This window comes from Micromesistius poutassou (genome assembly GCF_964030765.1).
Source record: "Micromesistius poutassou genome assembly, chromosome: 10".
NCBI classification, from domain to species: Eukaryota; Metazoa; Chordata; class Actinopteri; order Gadiformes; family Gadidae; genus Micromesistius; species Micromesistius poutassou.
In genome coordinates, this window is record NC_140280.1 from 7613904 (window position 1) to 7634866 (window position 20963).

At 43.2% G+C, this 20963-nt stretch overlaps 1 protein-coding gene across 1 annotated transcript; it reads left to right on the forward strand.

Moving 5' to 3' along the window:
* Nucleotides 1-1660: 1660 nt before the first annotated feature.
* Nucleotides 1661-20795, forward strand: LOC311353912 (adhesion G-protein coupled receptor G2; the record flags this gene model as incomplete). The annotated part of the gene is made up of 16 exons (XM_084473708.1): nt 1661-1713; nt 2134-2264; nt 2772-2862; nt 9589-10310; nt 10804-11014; nt 11634-11790; nt 12554-12712; nt 12880-13002; nt 13214-13259; nt 13364-13467; nt 14066-14190; nt 14953-15324; nt 15999-16282; nt 16592-16693; nt 16969-17103; nt 20704-20795. 16 exons carry the CDS (start codon nt 1661-1663, stop codon nt 20793-20795), a joined length of 2907 nt encoding a protein of 968 aa, XP_084329834.1.
* Between the last annotated feature and the right edge of the window lie 168 nt (nt 20796-20963).

The window sequence follows — 20963 nt, forward strand, 5'->3', positions numbered from 1 at the left end:
AGACCATCGCTACTACCTCAGCCACCAACACCATAACCACCTCACCCACCAACAACACCACCACCCCACAGACAAAGACCATCCCTACCGCCTCACCCACCAACACCACCACCACCCCACAGACAAAGACCATCGCTACTACCTCAGCCACCAACACCATAACCACCTCACCCACCAACACCACCACCACCTCACCCACCAACATCACCACCACACCACCACCCACAAACCCCACAACATCACCCACCAACAACACCACCACCTCACCCACCAACATCACCACCATCTCACCCACCAACACCACCACCATCTCACCCACCAACATCACCACCATCTCACCCACCAACATCACCACCATCTCACCCACCAACATCACCACCATCTCACCCACCAACACCACCACCATCTCACCCACCAACATCACCACCATCTCACCCACCAACAACATCCCCATCTCACCCACCAACACCACCACCATCTCCTCCACCAACACCAACATCACATCACCTGCTAACACCACCACCTCACCCACCAACACCACCACCACCTCACCAACCAACACCACCACCTCAAATGTATTCGATACAGGTGTGTGTAATAATATATGTATGGTAGATACAAAATATTGTGTTCACAATACACATGCATTTGTGTTTTTTGACTTTGTCTTGTAGCAGCGATGAAACTGAATGCTAAATTAAATGGATGTATTCAATGAACCTGGGGAAGTTCATTGTAACAGAAAAAAACAGAAATTAAATGAAATCAGCATCCACTACAGCCTATTGTTTACATCATGATGGTAACTCCTCACAGAGATACATTACTGCATGGAAGTCACGGTGGACGTATCTGGACAGACAAAAAATGAATCAGAGATCAGATCCTGGGTATGTACTGTAACATTACTGTCCAACTACTAGAGTAATGTGTTATCTCCATGTGTGAGTGAGTGAATGGCATCATCAGTGGGTGAGTGACAGTGTAATGTTTGCCATTGACCCAATATTTAATGCCTCATGCTTTTTTTGACCTAGCTTTCTCAGCTGTTTAATGATCACTTGGGCAGCTGTGTGTCCTCAAGCCAGCCACCCAGCAGTCCTCCCAATGACCCCACGAGAACTGTGATGCCCAGGTACAGCTAGAATCACTCAAATATTGTTGAATTAACAACCCTAACAACCCAACTTCAGCTACAACCACATCACAAATACAGCAATATGCTATATAATGTTGCAATGGTAACATTAAGACGCAATTCAAGCTTGGATGAATGAATGAACAAACAAACCCAATAAATGAAAAAAAGAAAGCAAGCAATGTTACAAAAAGTGCCTTGGTTATGACGCTAACATGCATGCCTTGGAATGAATGAATGAATAAATTAATTGAACTAATTATAAGATACATTTTGTTTCTATGCACACCTACACCAACCATATTTTTATGAACATAAATCTAAATAAAAACCATAAAAATGTAAATATCATACACTCCAAGACAGGACTTTTTCAGTATTTTCATGTTGAATATTTATTATTGCAGTGAAATGGGCCAAAGTGGTGTTGACCTTCTCCAGGTAAGCAGCATCTTGTGAATGTGTGAATGTCAGTAATAGTACGAGAGGAGAGCACAGGCAAATAGCTTCATCAATACTAACATGGTGTTCTCCCAGGGCCTCCAGGTGACATGCCCAATCACAACTGGAATAAGGTGAGGAAAAACAACATCATGCCACAGCATTGTTATATACTTGATCCTAATTGGTCAGGAGTGTATGTATAGTACAGTATAGTGTATAGCGGGACGCTTCAGCCTTTTAACCTTTCTGAATCAATGCTCTACAAATCAAACGTGAAAACGTTCAAACACAACCATCGACCAGTTATGCAAAAGCATATGCGTAAAGTTCTGCGGAAGAATGATTTAATTTCAGCTAAATACATTGAAATGAATCAATAACATAAAACATGAAAATAACTTTGAATCATTGCTGGTGTCAACTGTGGTGCAAGCTAAATAAAACACTCTGGCTTGTCCCGCTATTGAAAAACAATGGGACGATTTATTCCTTATGTGTTTCACTGCTCTCTATCCTCCGCCCTTTACTGACCCCTAACTCCCCCCTCCCAGGAGGGCCACGTGCTTCGTCATGTTGAGGGTGAGGCAGACGGTCCCTCCCTGCTGCCTCCTCCAGACTCTGCGCCAGGCAGGGAACACCTCCCAAAGCATCAGTGGCACCGCACACACGGTGGAGAAGATGAGTGAGTAGGGTGGGGCAAGATACTGGAACGGCTCCCAGTCCAAAGCTACTGGGTTGCACCCCTGATGTCCCAAGCTTAACCTTTAGGCGTCCTGAAGCAGGCTTCTTAACGACCAGTCGAAACACTGTCTAGCTGCCTAAGCCCTAACTGCTCCTTAATGACCTGTGTCTGTATTCACTGTCTAACCCCTACCTGCTCCTTAATGACCTGTCTCTGTATTCACTGTCTAACCCCTACCTGCTCCTTAATGACCTGTCTCTGTATTCACTGTCTAACCCCTACCTGCTTGTTAATAACCTGTTTCTGTATTCACTGTCTAACCCCTACTTGCTTGTTAATCTCAGTCTCTGTATTCATTGCCTCATCCCTACTTGCTTGTTAATGACCTGTCTCTGTATTCACTGTCTAACCCCTACCTGCTTGTGAATGACCATTCTCTGTATTCACTGTCTAACCCCTACTTGTTAAGCCCAGTCTCTGTATTCACTGTCTAACCCCCACCTGCAGAGAAACTGCCACAACCCAATAGCAGCTCAGATTGCAGCGACATCCCCACAGCCAACGGCTGCAATGCCACTCCGCCTCAGGGCAAAACCTGGTGAGTTCTGGCATTCCATTTTATAAACAACCTACATTACTGAATCGCAGATAGCCACAGACAGTAATGTATGTAAATTGAAAGTATTATCATTATTATTTGCATTTATATAATTTTCCTGGTCCATTGTTGATATGAAACAGGCCAGAGAGCCTGCGCAGGACAAAACCTCAAAGCAATGGACCAGGATCAGCCCTGCTTAGCCCCCAGAGGAGCCGTAGTGCTGGCTACCTGCCACCACCAAAACAGATTTAAATGACTTTAGATGAAATTAGGTTGAATAGGATTAGATGAGATGAGATGAGATTATTTTATATAATATTAGATTAGATTAGATTAAATACAATTGAATAGATTTGATATATATACAATATATATATACAAGATGAAATTGTTTAGTTTATGTGGGATTACTTTGTATGCAGTTAATTTATGCTTTTGGGTGAAATCACCCCAACTGTTCACGACAACCTGGTTGTTTCATTGCACGGTCGGTTGGTGATGGAATGTGTGTATGAATGGGTGAATGTCAGGCAATCATTGTGAAGCACTTTAAATGGCCACAGGTCTGAAAAGTACTTTATAAATGAAGTCAATTTACCATTTACATTCTATTCATTCCACGCAGTGCGGACCCTTCGTCTGTATTCATTCCTGATTGGAATTTGTCAAGCAACTGCAGTAAACCAACTGATAAAATTCAGCCAACAGGTAAAATATATACATATATATTAAATACCAAAAGTTTAAGTGCCTGTGAAATACTAAGAGGAATATTACAGATTTTTCTCTTCATCACTAGCAACCACGAATACACATGTTTTTTTTTTTAAAGAAACTGAGAAAACATACTTGAAATGCTAGCTAAACTAAAATAAGCTAGATTGTATATTACCAGCTTGCATAACCTTACATTTTTACAAATTTGAACTATGAATGGACTGCATTTAATATAACCATTTTGAGCTGTCATTTTTTAAACCAATAATAATGATGATCTTAAAACCAATGTTCCAATGTGGCTGATAAAGGTGCAGCTCTTCCCAGCCTTGTACTGATCAATTACATATACAGTAACCTACCTCCCTGTGTCTAAAGCTGGATCCTCTGTTATTGTTCATCTACAGCTGGTTACCTGATGCAGATCAATGTCAGTGTTTCTGGAGACAATAACAATGAACCAGACGTCCGTTTATGGGTATGAACTTGATTCCTCTGAATCAACACAGATTGTTGACTGAAAATGATGTGTGTAGTGGATGTACTGAACATCACATATGTTCTTACAGCTTCAGGAGCTCTTTGATGATCACTCAGATGGCTGTTTGACAACAGCGATGACAACAGTGATGACAAAGTACTACACAACTACAATACATTCATTTACAATGACACCATGACAAACTTAAACCTGCACTTTTTACATTTTCTCGTTAGCAGCCTCTAGTTGTAGCTACGGTTATAGCTATATAATATTTGGACGACAGTTCCTGTTTTTTATGCTTCTGAAAGACTCGTTTTTCAGTACACCAAGGCTGATGTGCATAAGCGGACCAGAATAAAGAGAAAGAAAAATGTATTGGTTTTAATGATTGTATTCTTGAGAAACGTTCCGGGTTAGATTTATTTTTGGAATGGAGTCGATTGTTGCAGTGGAAAAGTTACATAATGCAGGTTTAACACATGAACGCAACTGCAAAACACCTCGCAAAGTTGCCATGACAACCGTAACAGATCAAACACATTAACAAAGCCATCAGTAAGCCATTTGCAAACAGCCGTGCTTTGTTCAAAGTTTGATACGCCCAAGCATGTGAAATTGTACCATGCTCTGCTCTCCTCATATGAGCTAACCCTACTTAAAAACAAACCTACATTTAGATGTTTACAAAAAATGTGTACATTATTTGATTGTGTTTTGTTTGTTGCAGTTTTGAAAACACTATACCAATCAACATATTTAGGGTAGGTAACACTTTAATGTTTGTGTGTGTGTGTGTGTGTGTGTGTGTGTGTGTGTGTGTGTGTGTGTGTGTGTGTGTGTGTGTGTGTGTGTGTGTGTGAGCATGTCTGTTTGTGAATGTCTGTTTTTGTGTGTCTGTGTGTATTTGTCTTTAATACGTTTGTGAGAGTGTTTTTCACAAACTCTCCAGATCAACTAAAAGAAACATTATCCATTTTTTCCAACAGGGTTTGGACATTTCCTGCGTCAAGAAAACGGGAATAAGGTTGGTGAAGTGAATCTAATATTCTCAGAGACCCCATCCCTAATAACCCTTCACCCCCCCACAACCCTCCTCCTAGCTCCCCTCGTTCCCAGGCTACACCTGGAACGGGATGCTTCAATTGAATTGTTTTTGGCCAGAGAGGGGGTGGGACTCTCAGTAACAGGGTTTAGGTGGTGAGAGGCCAGAGAGAGGGCGGGACTTTCAGTAACAGGGGTTAGGCGGCGAGAAGGCAGAGAGAGGGCGGGACTTTCAATAGAGGGATATCCACTTCTGTGACATGTTTTGGCAAGTAAGAAACCAGAAAGCATTTTGCTATAGCTCCGGTTAACGCTTCAATTCAGGATGCCCTCTCAGCAGGGCCATTTTGTGCAATATGCAGACTTTGCTGTTGCATAGAGCCTCCAAAGACACAAGGGGGGGCCCAAAGCTTCCATTTCAGCCTTTTTTTTGTATTATTATCAACATTTAAAATAAACGTTTCATCTCATTTATGCATTATTTTAAATTTTTCTTGATGTAGGGGAGCCCCAGTGTTTCCCATTGATTATCATTTTGTGTGTGTTCAAATTGCTGTGATCAACTAGAGATTGGTTTGAGATTGGAGCTTGGTTTGAAATTGAGAGAATAAATATGTTAGGAGATCACAGAAGCTGACCCCAGGTTCATTTTTGCTAGGGTCTATATCGAGATGAAAATCAGCCATGGATTTTGTTCAACTCAGCCCCTCTCGCAGTGTAGGCGTGTTACATTCGTGGTGGCAGGCGAGTTCACAGAAAATGCTTTGGGCAAAATTGCCACAAGGAAAGAATTTTGTAAATTTTCATAACCAACGTTTCAGTGAAGCCAGGAGAGACAGTTGTGATGGTTTGAACACCCAGACGGTATTGTTTTTTAAATGATAAGGAAGACGGATGAACCAAGGTAGTATGAGTATAATCAACACAGGTGGAGACACATAATTGACTAAGGAGGACACACATCCTAAACAACATATAGTGCGTGGGATTCGGGCCGGACGGGGCGGGATAGTGATAACAATGGCCCGTTTGTTCCCCAGGAAGACGTCATGTACTGTCCTGTTGAAGTTTGGGCACGCGGTCCAACCCTGTTGCCTCCTCCGGACTCTCTGCCAGGCAGGGAGCCACTCCCGCAACATCAGAGCAACCGCACACACAGTGGACAGGATAGGTGACTACCTACTCCCACGAAGGAGCTATGAAGCTCCTAGAAGGAGTGGATCTGAATTCACTGTACATCGATATGAATAGAAGAGACTTGAGTCCCATATATCCTGAAAGTCATCCAAAGTCACTGGTATGCTAAGCAAGGTGCTATGCTAACAGGTGTGTGTGTGTGTGTGTGTGTGTGTGTGTGTGTGTGTGTGCGTGTGTGCGTGCGTGCGTGCGTGCGTGCGTGCGTGCGTGCGTGCGTGCGTGCATGTGTGTGTGTGTGTGTATGCAGGGATACTGAAGCCAGCCAATAGCAGCTCAGAGTGTGGCAGTGTCTCCACGCCTTACCCAGAATCCTGCATGGCTACTCCTCCCCACCACACAACATGGTGGGTAGCCCTGGGTAGAGAATAGAATGTACTGGAATAGAATGTAATAGAATAGACATAGCAATTGGTATAGAATGGAGCACAATAAAATACTTTAACATAGAACAGGTAAGCATAGAAAAGGTTAATCTAAAATAGACTAGAATAATTGAACATAGAATGCAATAGTTTAACATAGAATATAATAGAAACATTGGCATAGAATAGAGTAAATAGGTAGTATAACATAGTACAGAACACAACATTTGGTGTAGAGTAGAATAGTTAGTATAGACGACAATAAAATAGAATGGAACATTTAAGGTCTAGAATTGAATAAGAGTTAGTACAGAATATAATAGGTAGCATACGAATAGGAAAGAAAGTATAGAATATTAATAAAAGTATCAACGTTTGGATAGAATAGGTAGGAAAATAACTATTGAATTGCACTGAAAAGGTATGTATAATATAATCCAGTAAAGCCAAGCTTTTGTTCTTTGCTGTCTTGTTGAACAGTAGAGACCCCTCTACCGTGTTCAGCCCTTTGACTGACCTCAACACCACCTGTCCAACAGAGGAACAAGGTAAACTACCATCACATCAACTGTTATACAGCAATCTGTTATAAGAACCCCTCTTTTAATGCAGTGTTTACTGATATTCTATTCTGTACGGTTCCCTCAACATATCCCCTTTCTCCTTGTACTAGTTATAGAAACAGCCTGCAACTGCTCTTCATTCTGCAATGGAAGAGAAATCGGTAAATAATTAGTTATTTAACATCAACACTATTACTGGTTATGTGATTTGTTTTAACATGTGTTTTAACATATGTTTCCTTTTTCATGGTTTATAGATGCATACTATGCTTTTACAATTTCAATCACAGACAGAACACTAAACGTGTCCTACATCTCTAATCTGGTGAGTGTGTGTGTGTGTGTGTGTGTGTGTGTGTGTGTGTGTGTGTGTGTGTGTGTGTGTGTGTGCGTGCGTGCGTGCGTGCGTGCGTGCATGTTGGTGTGTGTGTGTGTGTGTGTGAGCATTGGTCAGTGTGTGTGTGTGTGTGTGTGCTTTGCCAATGTGTGTTTCTTTAATCTGTGCAGATGTATGTTTGGGTGTGTTATTAGCGTGCGTTTTGTGCATGCGTGTGTGTGTGTGTTATTGCATAAACGATTAATGGGTTTATCATGTGCACCATATCTCTTCATGTTCTCAAGATCTCTCAGCTGGGGACTCTTTGCACCAACGACTCTGGGTAGGTTCTGTAATACTTCATGGCATGCCTACAGGATCATATGTTCATAAAGCAACACATCATCACAGAGCTGACAATATTCTCTTACAGCTCGTCATGCCCGCCCGACATCAGAACCTCATACAAGGTAACTACGATCCAAAAGGACGTTCATAATCAGGATTCATTCATAGAGTTCTAAACTGATTCATAGTTCTAAGCTGATTAAGAGTTTTAAAATAATTTCCAGGTCTAAACCCTTAACTTCCAACTTCCGTCTAACCAAGGCTATTCATTTAACTAAATAGAATTCAGTCTTCCCCGAAAATGTGTCTGTTGAAAATAGTTTATTTATCTCAATAAGAAACACCTTTGTAAGGGAAAAAATAAAATAAAATACAACATTTTTGTGTATCTATGTCCTTCTCCTGGCTGTTTTACACAGGGGATTTTGCAATAGAATACATTATTTTAGCCATACTTCCGTGGCCTTTAGCATCATCACCCTCATCAGTTTTAATCCATACTTTTACATCAGTGTTCAAGCTAATTTGTTACTCTGTGTTACATTTTCCCCAGGATAAAAAAGTTGACTGTGGACAAACACCTACGTGAGTCATCGTATGATAACACCTTTGTTTACCAAACTAACCTGCATGGTGAATGAAGAAGGGATCCTTTGTTCTTATGGTTCTTCCTGTTCCCATTGGGTTTTGGGCTTGTGAGGTTTTTCATTGGCTGATTAAGGGTTTCAGCTTAACAATTGGGGCGGAGCAGGTGGGAGATTGCAACTGAAAGTATTTCAACATTTACAATTTCCCCTCATCACAGTAACTGTCTATTATTTTCCAACATCCCAACCCCTTCTGGCCCTAAACCCTCTCTCCAAATGAAGACACTGACACAATGCACTGAAATGTATTTGTGAAAGCTTGATGTTTGCTTATATTCTATCCTAGGCTTGAGCAGTGCAATGTGATCATCAGTTTCTCCCAAAAGCTTCATGTTTGTGACATCTCCTCAGCCTTGGAGATGGCTTTCAGTTCAGAGGAGGGCATCAGTTACAATGGACAGCTGAACAGAGCAGGTGAACAGCAAATCCACAACCATATAAATATATTACTGCATCCACTGTCTGTGTTCAACTATTGTCTGGGAATGCTAGTCTACACGATAACCATCACTGAAAAATAGGCCTTTACTGCACATCTTGCATACATTTTCACATAATGCATTTATTTATTTGTAATCTATTCATTCATGTATTTATTTGTGATTTAATTTTATTTATTTTTTAATTCTAAGATCAAAAAGGGAAAAGGAAATCAAAGCATTTTGTGACACATTGCTACGTCACCTACACATAAAATTGTATGTAAATATAATATGCTATTAATTTAATTGAGGTCATATTTGTTTGTTTGTTTGTGTGGCTGTATTACACAGTACTATGTGGGAACGCAATGTACCAGAACAATCCACTGAACTCCAGCTGTACATGGGTTGAATTGTCAGTCCCAATGAGCCCCACCGTTTTCTGCCACTGGTTTTCGGGCGCCACTGGATTAATCAAATGGTTTGTATCATTTTTGTTTCAATTGTATTCTCTACAATAAACCATCAGACGATTGTAGTCATCGAATGGATTCAATTTGGATGATTCTGTTCTGTTGTGTTTCCTCGAATTAATATGCTAACCTTTTCCCCCACTCCTTTTCTAGTCAACAAGACACTAATGTGTGTGTGCTCCTGAAGGAGCCGTGTCTGTCCAGCCCCAACGCCACCACCGCCATCCCTCCCATAAACACAACCTCGACCTCTAGCCCCCTGAACACGACCTCTAACCCCATGAACACGACCTCTAACCCCCTGAACACGACCTCTAGCCCCCTGAACACGACCTCTAACCCCATGAACACGACCTCTAACCCCCTGAACACAACCTCTAACCCCATGAACACGACCTCTAGCCCCCTGAACACGACCTCTAACCCCATGAACACGACCTCTAACCCCATGAACACGACCTCTAGCCCCCTGAACACGACCTCTAACCCTGTGAACACGACCTCTAACCCCATGAACACGACCTCTAGCCCCCTGAACACGACCTCTAGCCCCCTGAACACAACCTCTAACCACATGAACACGACCTCTAACCCCATTAACACGACCTCTAACCCCATGAACACGACCTCTAGCCCCCTGAACACGACCTCTAACCCCGTGAACATGACCATCCTGCCCATCAACACATCCTCGACCTCTAGCCCCCTGAACACAACCTCTAGGCCAGCTAACACGACCTCTAGCCCCCTGAACACCACTTCTACCCCCAGCCCCAACATCACATTGACAGCCCAGCCAAATGTGACTCTGACCTCCACCACAATGCTGAGCAGTACACCAACCACCAATGGGACACTAACCACCGCTATAGCAGGTACCGGTACCCCCACAGAGTTTCTCACAACAAGTTTGTCTACATATTTTCGACTATGAGTATCATGATAATTACTGTTATTATCCCATTATGCAAAGACAGTTTGTGTCTGTCTGGTCTATGGAAGGCTTTCCCCTGTCCTCAACAGACCAAACAGATGGTCTGTTGACACACACCCAACCCACAAACTTTAATTTTCAGGGAAACATAATGGGATTTAATTACAGGAACTACAGGAAAATGTATATTCAATTTGTATTCGGGAAATTGAACTGAAATTGAACACAAAAAACACAAATGAATGCTGTCAAAGATATTAATCCAAGTGTTACCTGGAGCCCTCCTCCTCCACAATGTTGCCGGCAACAACAAGCCTACAAACATAATAATGGATTTATGAAAATGAATTGAATTTAATTAAAGTGAGAAAAAATGTAAATGATAGCTGTTAGAGTTGGCAGTCCTAAGTGATCCCTGGGCCCATCTACCTCAGCCATGAGCAACGAGGCAGAGGCTGGACTCCTGCTGGAGCAGACCGCAGACGTGTCCCGGCTCAACTCCAGCCAGGTGGAGCAGCTGGTCTCCGACCTGGAGGGCCTGGTGGCGGGGCCCCGGATCAGCGTGGCCCTGGGGAACATCTCTGTCCACATCGTGAGCAACCTGCTGGGTGCATCCGCGACCACGCTGGCCTCTTCCTCCAACCAGTACGTCGCTACGTTATCAGATGCTACGCTTACAGATTTTGTGTTATTAAACAAATTGCCTGGGGGAAGCAAGAACTGATGAACACTGATTGACCTGTTAGCATCACAAGGAGCCCACTCACAGTTGTCACAGCTCTCCTGCTAGCATAGCCATGATTGGCTTACGGCTTTATTCCATTACTGCTTTACCATTTAAGCTTTTTTTTTGACAGTGAATTCGTGGGAATTGATTGATTTCCCAGAAAATGTGTGTAGAATGACCACTCCACTGGGAAACATTCTATAGAAACTGTATATACATTACTTTACATTATATTACATTCAGTCATATAGCAGATGGACAAATGTTTTATAGTTACATCTCAGAGATAGAGCAGAGACCTACATCTCAATCAAGCGGTAGATATCAACAAAGCGTTAACATCCTTCCTGAAGGATTTTAAGGGATTTTAAGGGATGCAAGAAGAATTTCAGTGCAAACTGACAAATAAAGTAGTATCGTAGTATCGTATCGTATGAAAACAAAACCAAAACAAAGGGTAAAAATCAGTTCATGAGATAACTGTATAGTAAAATGAGCAGTGATATGAATGGTGATGATAGCCGATGTTACTCTCAGGATTGTGAGGATTGTGGACGCGGTGGGGCTGAAGCTGGTGTTCAGGACAGATGTGGAGGAGCTGCTGTCGGACTCCCTTGCTCTGTCTATCAAAGCCGTCGACGGAGCGAACTTCAAGGAGACAACCTTCTCAATCGCAGACCCGCAAAACGTACTGGTAAGAAATACATACAGGCATCACGCATATACAGGTATGGTTTAATACAGGCATCACGCATGTACAGGTATGGTTCAATACAGGTATCAAACAGAGTACTGGTTTGATTTAATACAGGTGACAAACAGTGTATAGGTACGATATAATATGACACAGGTAACTAACAGTGTACAGGTGTGATATTATTGCAGGTAACTAACACTGTAAAGACATAATATATTACAGGTAACCAACTTGTGTTGTAATAATGCTGGTAACCGATAAACAGGTAACAGCGATATAAATACAGGTAACAAACTGTGTATGGGTATGATATGAATACAGATAACTGAAAATGTAGTACAGGTATAAATACAGGTAACTAACAGTGTACAGGTTATATTATATGATAAAGCTAACTAACACTGTGCAGGTGTGATATAAACACAGTACACCGGTATAATATGCTACAGGTGGCTAACAATGTACTGGGGTGCTGTGAATACAGGTAACTAACAGTGTACGGCTATAATATTACTACAGGTTACTAACAGTGTACATGTATAATGTGATAAAGGTAACCAACAGTGTACAGGTGTGCTGTAAATACAGGTAACTGTATTTATATACAGGTATATATACAAATACAAGTAACTGTATTTACGACTTTATTAAATCTAGTATGAAAATCCTAGTGTGCGTTCCCTACAGTATCCGTGTGTGTGTGTGTGTTGTGCGTATGTGTGTGGTTCTGTGCGTCTGGTTGTGCACTTGCGTGCTGCAGGTGCGAGACGGCTCACGGGGCCGCAGGAGTGTGAGGGCCGCGGTCCCCCAAGGGTCCATCCGGCTGCCCCCTACCCTGACCCAGGCTCTGACCTCAGAGCAGCAGAGCCAGGCCTCCAGGGTCCAGTTCAACTTCTACCAGAAAGGCACAGTGTTCCAGGTAGGAACTCTCCCTGCATCTGGGTTCAGTTAGCTCTCTTCCTCTTTCAGGACAGTAAGCTCTATTCCTACTTCCCGTTTCAGTCGTGTCCCTCTCTGTTTCAGTCGTGTCCCTTCCTGTTTCAGTCGTCTCCCTTTCTGTTTCAGTAGTGTCCCTTCTTGTTTCAGGACCCTCACCTGGGGACCCGGAGGCTGATCAGTGGCATCCTGGGGGCGAGCGTGGCCAACCTGTCCATCCACGGGCTGGAGGAGAACGTCACGGTGAACCTCAGGAACACAGAGCCCGTTCCGGTGAGTCCACTTCACTTTCTCCAACATAGCTGCTTGAGGTTGTAGTCGTTTCTAGCGGTGATACTGTGGGTGTGTTAATAAAAGGCACAAAAGCCCTTTCACAAAACTCAATGGATACAGCACCAAACTATAAAAAGCAAAAATACACATATTTGTATGTAATATTTCAAATGTATGGGGAGAAACTGTTGTTTGATATTCTTAACTCTAGGAGAACTACTCGGCAATCTGTGTTTACTGGGACCTTACCATGAACGGTGAGTTTCCATTCCTCCGTCCATCAGAACTACACATAGACGCTCTCAGATAACTCCCCATGAGGAATACGTTGAACCTGTCTGTTGTCATGTTCTGCTGCCAGATGGAAGTGGAGGCTGGAACTCAGATGGATGTTTCCTTCAGAACAGCACCGACAGCGAGACCACCTGCAGCTGCAACCATCTCACCAGTTTTGCCATACTGCTGGTAAGTACATCATTCTTCGTTTTTGAAACAAAATAACAAAAGAAATGTTTGGTTGGCTCTGCTGTCTGTTCCCTTCCTGCACTCGTTTCTCCATAATAATGAGGACTATGCATAGTATAGTAGCCTTACATTGTAATAAAACATATTTTCCCTTCAACTTGTATGTAAATAATATTTGTAGTGCTGAAAACATGAAAACAGCAGCTTGGGAGTGGCCAAAGTGTTCTATGCCAGTAATTGCTGGCAATCATTTTGGAAAATGGCCTCCATGGTCATCAGAATGCCAATCTGCAATGGCCCAATATCCAGATTTCTCCAAATTATATTAAGCTATATATGTACCAAATTTGGCACTTTTATCACAAAATTAACAATAGGCGAGCTATGCCAACCAACTATAGAGCAATGTGAATGATCTCACTTTCCTTTCTTGTTTTACTGCACAAAGTACACAGTGGGTCCTGGGCCAAAAGTACCTCTGCAAGGGGTCAGGCTGCCGTTGAAATATTACATTAGGTCACAGCATGAGGCGTGTGGCAACCCCTGGTGCAGTAGACCCCGTGTGTTGATGTGTATGGGATTCTCTGTTGGTTTGTAGGATCTCGACAGGGAACCGATTATGGACCGCCTCCAGGCCAACATCCTGACCTTCATCACGTACATCGGCTGTGGCCTGTCCGCAATCTTCCTCTCCCTTACCCTCCTCACCTACCTGGCATTCGAGTGAGTCACTCAACTCAACCACTCACCAGACTGCCCATGGGGTCTTTTATTTTGAAAACCACTATTAGATTAGATTCGGTTTGTTCAACAAAATGCAGTTGTGCATCTAACCAGAAGTGCAAAAATAAAATGTAAAGTGAATCATATAATAAATAAGATATATGCAGTGAGAACAGTATTGTCAGTAGAACTGGGGATGTATACGTTCAGACATTTACAGGAGAGGACAATGAACTATGAACATGAGCAGCAATAGTCGTATAAGTGCAGATATGGTACAAGAATATATATAGTGCGGGGGTACATATATATGCGTTAGTGGCGAGGGCTTGCGACTCCTAGCCGAAAGGTGCAGGGTTCAATCCTCCAATGTCTGCAGCCTCACCTGTAGGCACACTTGAGCATGAGGCTCCACCCCTAGTCACCTACCTGCTCCTAAATGACATCTGAATTCACTCATTTAAAAGCGTCATCTTTCCCCTGAAGCTCTTTATTTTGAAACGCTCATAAGGATTTGCAAACGGGGGTTAGTGGGGGCAGGGTATCTTTTGTAGCGTGGCTGTGCAAAACCTGCAAGATACTATATAGATATATATATGCAAAACCTGCAAGATATACCTTTTTAAAAAGCTCAAAAAAAGCTAGTTCCTCAAAGTCCTGTTTCCTGCCGATCATCCCTGAAGTCCTATATTTGGAAAATCTTATCTCAGCTCTCTTTATTTTCACCTCTTCCTTCCCCACCACATGACTCGCCCACGACAGGAAGCTGCGTAAGGACACGCCGTCCAAGATCCTGATCCAGCTGTGCCTGGCGCTGCTCCTGCTCAACCTGGTGTTCCTGGTCGACGCCTGGCTGTCGCTCTACCCCTCCGTCCCCGGCCTCTGCATCTCCACCGCCTGGTTCCTGCACTACTTCCTGCTGGCCTCCTTCACCTGGATGGGCCTGGAGGCGGTGCACATGTACCTGGCGCTGGTCAAGGTGTTCAACACCTACGTGTCGCACTACATGCTCAAGTTCTCGCTGGTGGGCTGGGGCGTGCCCATGGTGGTGGTGGTCATCGTGATCGCCGTGGATTCGGAGAACTACGGTCTGGTGACCTACGCCAAGTTCAACGACGGCACGTCGGACGACTTGTGAGTGCTCAGAGCCCGACGTGTGTGATGATGATGATGATGATGACGGATGCAAGGATGCGACTACTGTCGATTGTTTTGCTTGCAATGTCATCCTGTCGTTAACAGCGGGGCCATAGCCAGGGTTTGAAAAAATTGTGAGGTCTGGGGTTGGTGCTTCAGTTGCAGGGGTTCAGTTATGATGGGGTTGGGGGGGGTTGGGGACCACACACGGTAGACACAAAGTAACAAGTGTAAACTGAATCAGGCATGCACTCATCTCGTAGAAGTTCTGAACCGCAGATTTTTTTTTTTACACGGTTTTAGAATTGAGTTTCTGATTTTACTTTTAGCTCTAAAGAAATGAGAGAGCTCCGGACCTCGGTGACCTCATAGCTGGCTATGGGCAGTAGCCAGCTATGAGGTTAACGAGGCAGTAGGTTAACAGTATTCATTTTTCGTACGCACACACACATATCAGCATGGGATGACAATATAGGTTTTTCCTTTTTTTCCGGAGGAATATCTATATAGACCGATATGACGTCCATTTTGGTCTATGTGTACATCTCCATTGATTATGCGTGCCGGATCCATCGGTGCATCCCTGTTATTAATAATGCTAATATTTGAATCCACAAGCTCACAGACCTCTGGTCAACACTGATGTAAACCGTCTGGTTCGTCCTCCACAGCTGCTGGCTGCGGAACGACACCGTGTTCTACGTGGCGGTGGTGGCCTACTTCTGCGTCATCTTCCTCTTCAACTCCATCATGTTCGTGGTGGTCATGGTGCAGCTGTCCCGCATCCTGCGGCAGAACCCGCACAGCGAGCAGCACCGCAGCCGGCTGCAGGACGCGCGGCGGGTGGCGGGCATCACGGTGCTCCTGGGCCTCACCTGGGGCTTCGCCTTCTTCTCCTGGGGGCCCGTCAACCTGGCCTTCATGTACCTCTTCACCATCTTCAACACCCTGCAAGGTGGGTGACCCTAGTGGATTCACACACAGGCTGTTGACTGTTAACAGGGTTTACTTCAGCCTTAACCTCCTTCTTTAGAGGCCTTGGGTTATGTTACTCTTTGGAATTGCACTCATTGGTGTTGGGGTTGATTTTGTTGTTCTTTAGACAACTCTAATATACGTTATGTTCAAGTAATCTTGAACAAAATACTGATGAGTGAGTGAAAAACTCAAAAAGGCCTACATATACAGGGTTCGGATTAATAGAGATTATTCATCATTAAGATTAATAAATAAATTCACCTTTAAATGAATGTCTGCTGTCCAGGCTTCTTCATCTTCCTGTTCCACTGTATGGTGAAGGACAACGTGCGGCGCCAGTGGAGGACCTACCTCTGCTGTGGGAAACTAAGACTGGCAGAGAACTCTGGTGAGGCCATATTCATAAGGTGCTACACATTTAAGTTTTCTTTACATCACGAGTGGCCCTTTTTGCATATAAATGTATTCCAATTGACTTTTTTTTATGAAATACAACTAAGAATTTATCTCACCGTCTACTGACATTACACATTTTGTCTGATAAATCCGCCGTCGGACCTCGGGCCAGATTTGTTAGGCAATAGGCACTATTGTTAAAGCGTGTCTTCGACTGCAGTGTATTGACTTCATACTTTTTGTGTTTAATTGATTCCCTTCCTACAGATTGGAGTCGAACGGCCACGCAGAAGACGAAGAAGAAGAAATCGTATGTGAGCGGAGTGACCTCTCTGAGCTCCTCACAGTCCAACAGCTCCTCCTTCCTGGCCAGAGACTCCCCCGAGCTACCCAACGGCATCGGTGAGCCGGCTCCCTCCACCACCACCTCCATCACACTCAGTGTGCGAAATACGGGGGGGTCCGGGGGGGCTGGGCCCCCCCCCCCGATTAACCCATGAGACCCCCTGAAAGCCTCAAAAGCAAAATTTGAAGGGGGTCTCAAATTTCGTCAAAAAAAATTGTAAAAAAAAATATATATATATATATATTTATTTATTTATTTATTTATAAAACGGGTGGCTTAAATCAACCGATCTGATTGGTTCCCAACTGTTGTATATTGAGCGTATACACACAGCTATGACGCCCGTTCAGTTTACAGAGTTCAGTATCACTCCGCACCTAACTTGAACTGTTGTTTATTTATATATAAAAGCAATAGCATGTTGATTGATGGAGAGGGTGGAAATGTTGTAAAGCAATAGGCACACGGTGAGTGAATTCGATAGTAGGCTAAATTGCCGGCGAACCAAGCTACCGTCTTTAGCCTAGCCTTCTCTCTGAAGGACGCTACAGTGTGTTGCATAGCAACCGCCGTACACTTTGTCGGCAGCCAGGAGGGACTACTTTTTTGTATTCATTAAAAAAATGCTTTTCCGACTTTCTAGCTTTTTCAAAATTGAGGGTGTCTATGACTTTCATTTCGCCATACTTACGTAACCGTAAGTTACGTAAGGGGGTCGTCCGTCCCGACGCGCAGCGGAGGGACGGACAACGCCCCTTAACTGTGGTATAATGACCGTATACCACAGCCTGTCGTGATCTATTGCTTAAATATATTATTGTCACTAATGGTAATTTAAATGTGTTTAAGCTCACCATGTCCAGTATTCAGAATTTTAAACATTTATTCACAAATATGTTCTATTTTTTGCCAAGCGGAGCCAGCCAGTCCTGTGCGCATATGCAAATTAGCCATGTGCGCCAAACAGAAGAAGGGCCCTATCTTGCACCCGGTGCAATTGACTTTCTACACCGACGCATGTGTCGTTGCTAGTTTGCACCCGGCGCAAAGCAGATTTTCCACCAGCAACCAGGCACCACTACACTTGCGCCTGGAGAGGCGTGTCGGCGAAAAGCAGGGGCGTGTTCCGGCGCAAATGATACTTGGTGCTATTTTAGTGATCTAAAAAATTTGCCAATGCAATTGCGCCACTGACCGAAAAATACCTGTGCCCTGTACTACGAACCTCGATTAGTGGGTTAGCGAGGTATGTTGCGCTCAAAGCCTGGGTTAGCTGGGACACGAAAGTCGATCTCTTTTAGCGTCGCTGTATCACCATGGTGACTTATGCTGTCAACCAAACCTGGTCGGGAGCAAGTTTTCAGCTAAGATAAGCGCAGCTTCTTCGCCCCTCCGTTGACAATGACGTCACCATTTGTGGGTTTCCCCGTAGACCTCGGAGCCCGTATCAGTTAGTAAGTTACAAGTTGTAAGTTACAATTGTAAGTTACGTAAACTACACATTGTAAGTTACGTAAGCTACACGTTGTAAGTTACGTAAGTTACATATGTTACGTAAGTTGTAAGTTATGTGGTAGATAAAACCGCATTTAACACTATAACTTAAATAAGAGAGTTCGAGGAGACCGGAGCAAAAATGACAAAAGACTTTATTTTTACTCGCGAACAAGTAAGAGCAAAGCCGAGTTGGTTTGACAAAGAACTGGAGAGCTGGTCACGGGCTGCTCCTTATGTATCCCTTTCTGTCCATCAAGAATGTTTGTCTTATCTGGATCTCCTGTACATACATGTCTGAGTTGTTTAAGGAGTTGGTCAGCAACAGGTTATGGCATCAAGTGGAGTGTCCAGTTGGTCTTTTGCCCCTAGGCTAACCTCAGTTCAACCGGTTCTTGATCTCTATCTCATCCTCGCCACTATAATTAAGTCAATCACCAGACTTTCTGGCACCACTCCAGGCCACTGTTAGAGAGGAGTGGTGACATGTCTTCTTTAAGCTTTTCTCCACCATTGTTATATTTATATAGCATATAGGCCCAATAAAAAGTATATGTTAACATAATAATGTAAGGTAAATTTTCTTCCATAGTTACACGTTGTAAGTTACGTAAATTATATAAGTTACACGTTGTAAGTTACGTAAGTTACAAGTTGTAAGTTACACGTTGTAAGTTACGTACGTTATATAAGTTACACGTAACTTACGTAGGTTACAAATGTAACTTAATAACTTACGTAATTTACTTACTTACAACTTGTAACTTATGTAACTTGCAACTTGGTTGTAAGCTAGAGAGACCCCGCGCACACGAGTGAAGCATGTAACTTACGCAATTTACGTAACTTACATAATTTACGTAAGTTACCTACAAGTTGTAAGTTACGTAAGCTACAAGTAGTAGGAAGTTACATATGTTACGTAAATTGCAAGTTACAAGTTGTAAGTTACGTAAGTTACATGTTGTAAGTTACATACGTTTTACAAGTTGTAAGTTACAATTGTAAGTTACGTAAGTTACGTAAGCTACACGTAAGTTACATAAGTTACATGTTGTAAGTTACGTAAGTTACAAGTTGTAAGTTATGTACGTTTTACAAGTTGTAAGTTACAATTGTAAGTTACGTAAGTTATGTAGGCCTAAGTTACAAGTTGTAAGTTACATAGGCTACGTTTTACAAGTTGTAAGTTAAAATTGTTTGTACAACAAGTTACATAAGTTACGTAAGCTACACGTTGTAAGTTATGTAAGTTACAAGTTGTAAGTTACGTACGTTTTACAAGTTGTAAGTTACGTAAGTTTTACAAGCGCCTCCAGACGATATTATGAATCTCAAACGACTGCGTCGGAGACTGTCGTCTCTGGTTCTTCCACTTCCACATCAATCTAAGTAGACTGAACCGCGACATGGAGGAGAAAGGGATTGTTGCCCGCAATTGTTGACCGCGATTGTCTCTGGCCGGAGCCCCGCAGCGCCGAGGTGGTGCCTCGGCAGCGGGCAGCGTCGGTGGTGCCTCGCGGCAGCGGGACTGGCGGGATATCATTAAATAGACCCACAGTTGCGGCTATCGAGGACCGCGTCCGCATGTCATTAAGACCGATGTAGGGTGAGGGCATCTTGCTAAAGGATACTTTACTATTACACGTGTAGGACATTGGTGATCGAACCCAGTACTTTCCTTGTCCTTTAGAGAGCTTAGGGTAAGGAGATGGCCATATAGTGTGGCTTGTGAAGCGTTTTGAGACTGATTAAGTTCCATTAATGACATTTACTTGAGTTTACCAGTAATGTGAATGGAATACACTTACAACTCATCGATATAAACAAGTGTGCACATTTCGATATATTTATATACAAGTTGTATATGCCATTTGGGGAACCTTTTAATGCAATGTGTCTTTAATCTTTTTCAGCTGTGAGTGGGAACATGTCTCTTTGGGTGGCCTACTGGTGTTAGTGTGTAGACCCACTGCTACATTCAACTACTTGTTGAAGATCTAAACTGAAGCAACGTGTCACCTGTTTTGTTTTTTTTAGCACTATAGTGAAACAAAGCTATGTGGCCACTTAAAAGACAGGGGCAAGCCCACATACAACTGTTTCAAAAAGAATAAAGGCCTCTGTATTGTGAGGAACCTCATTTGTATTTTTGCTTGCAGAAAGTCGACTCACTGACCGAGAGATCACAGCAGACGAGGCGTCCAATTCAGACGTGATCCTCAACGGGACGGACCACTCACACAGCCTCTGAACACAGCAGCCGCCCAGAGCCGGTCGCCATGATGACAAACAGACTTTGGGACATCACCTCCACCTTGTTTTTGTGGTTATGGACGGTGGAGCTTGAAGTCGGTTGTATGGATGTACAAAAAATATATACATCTCTATTGTCTCAGAGCACAATGACATCTTTGTGTTA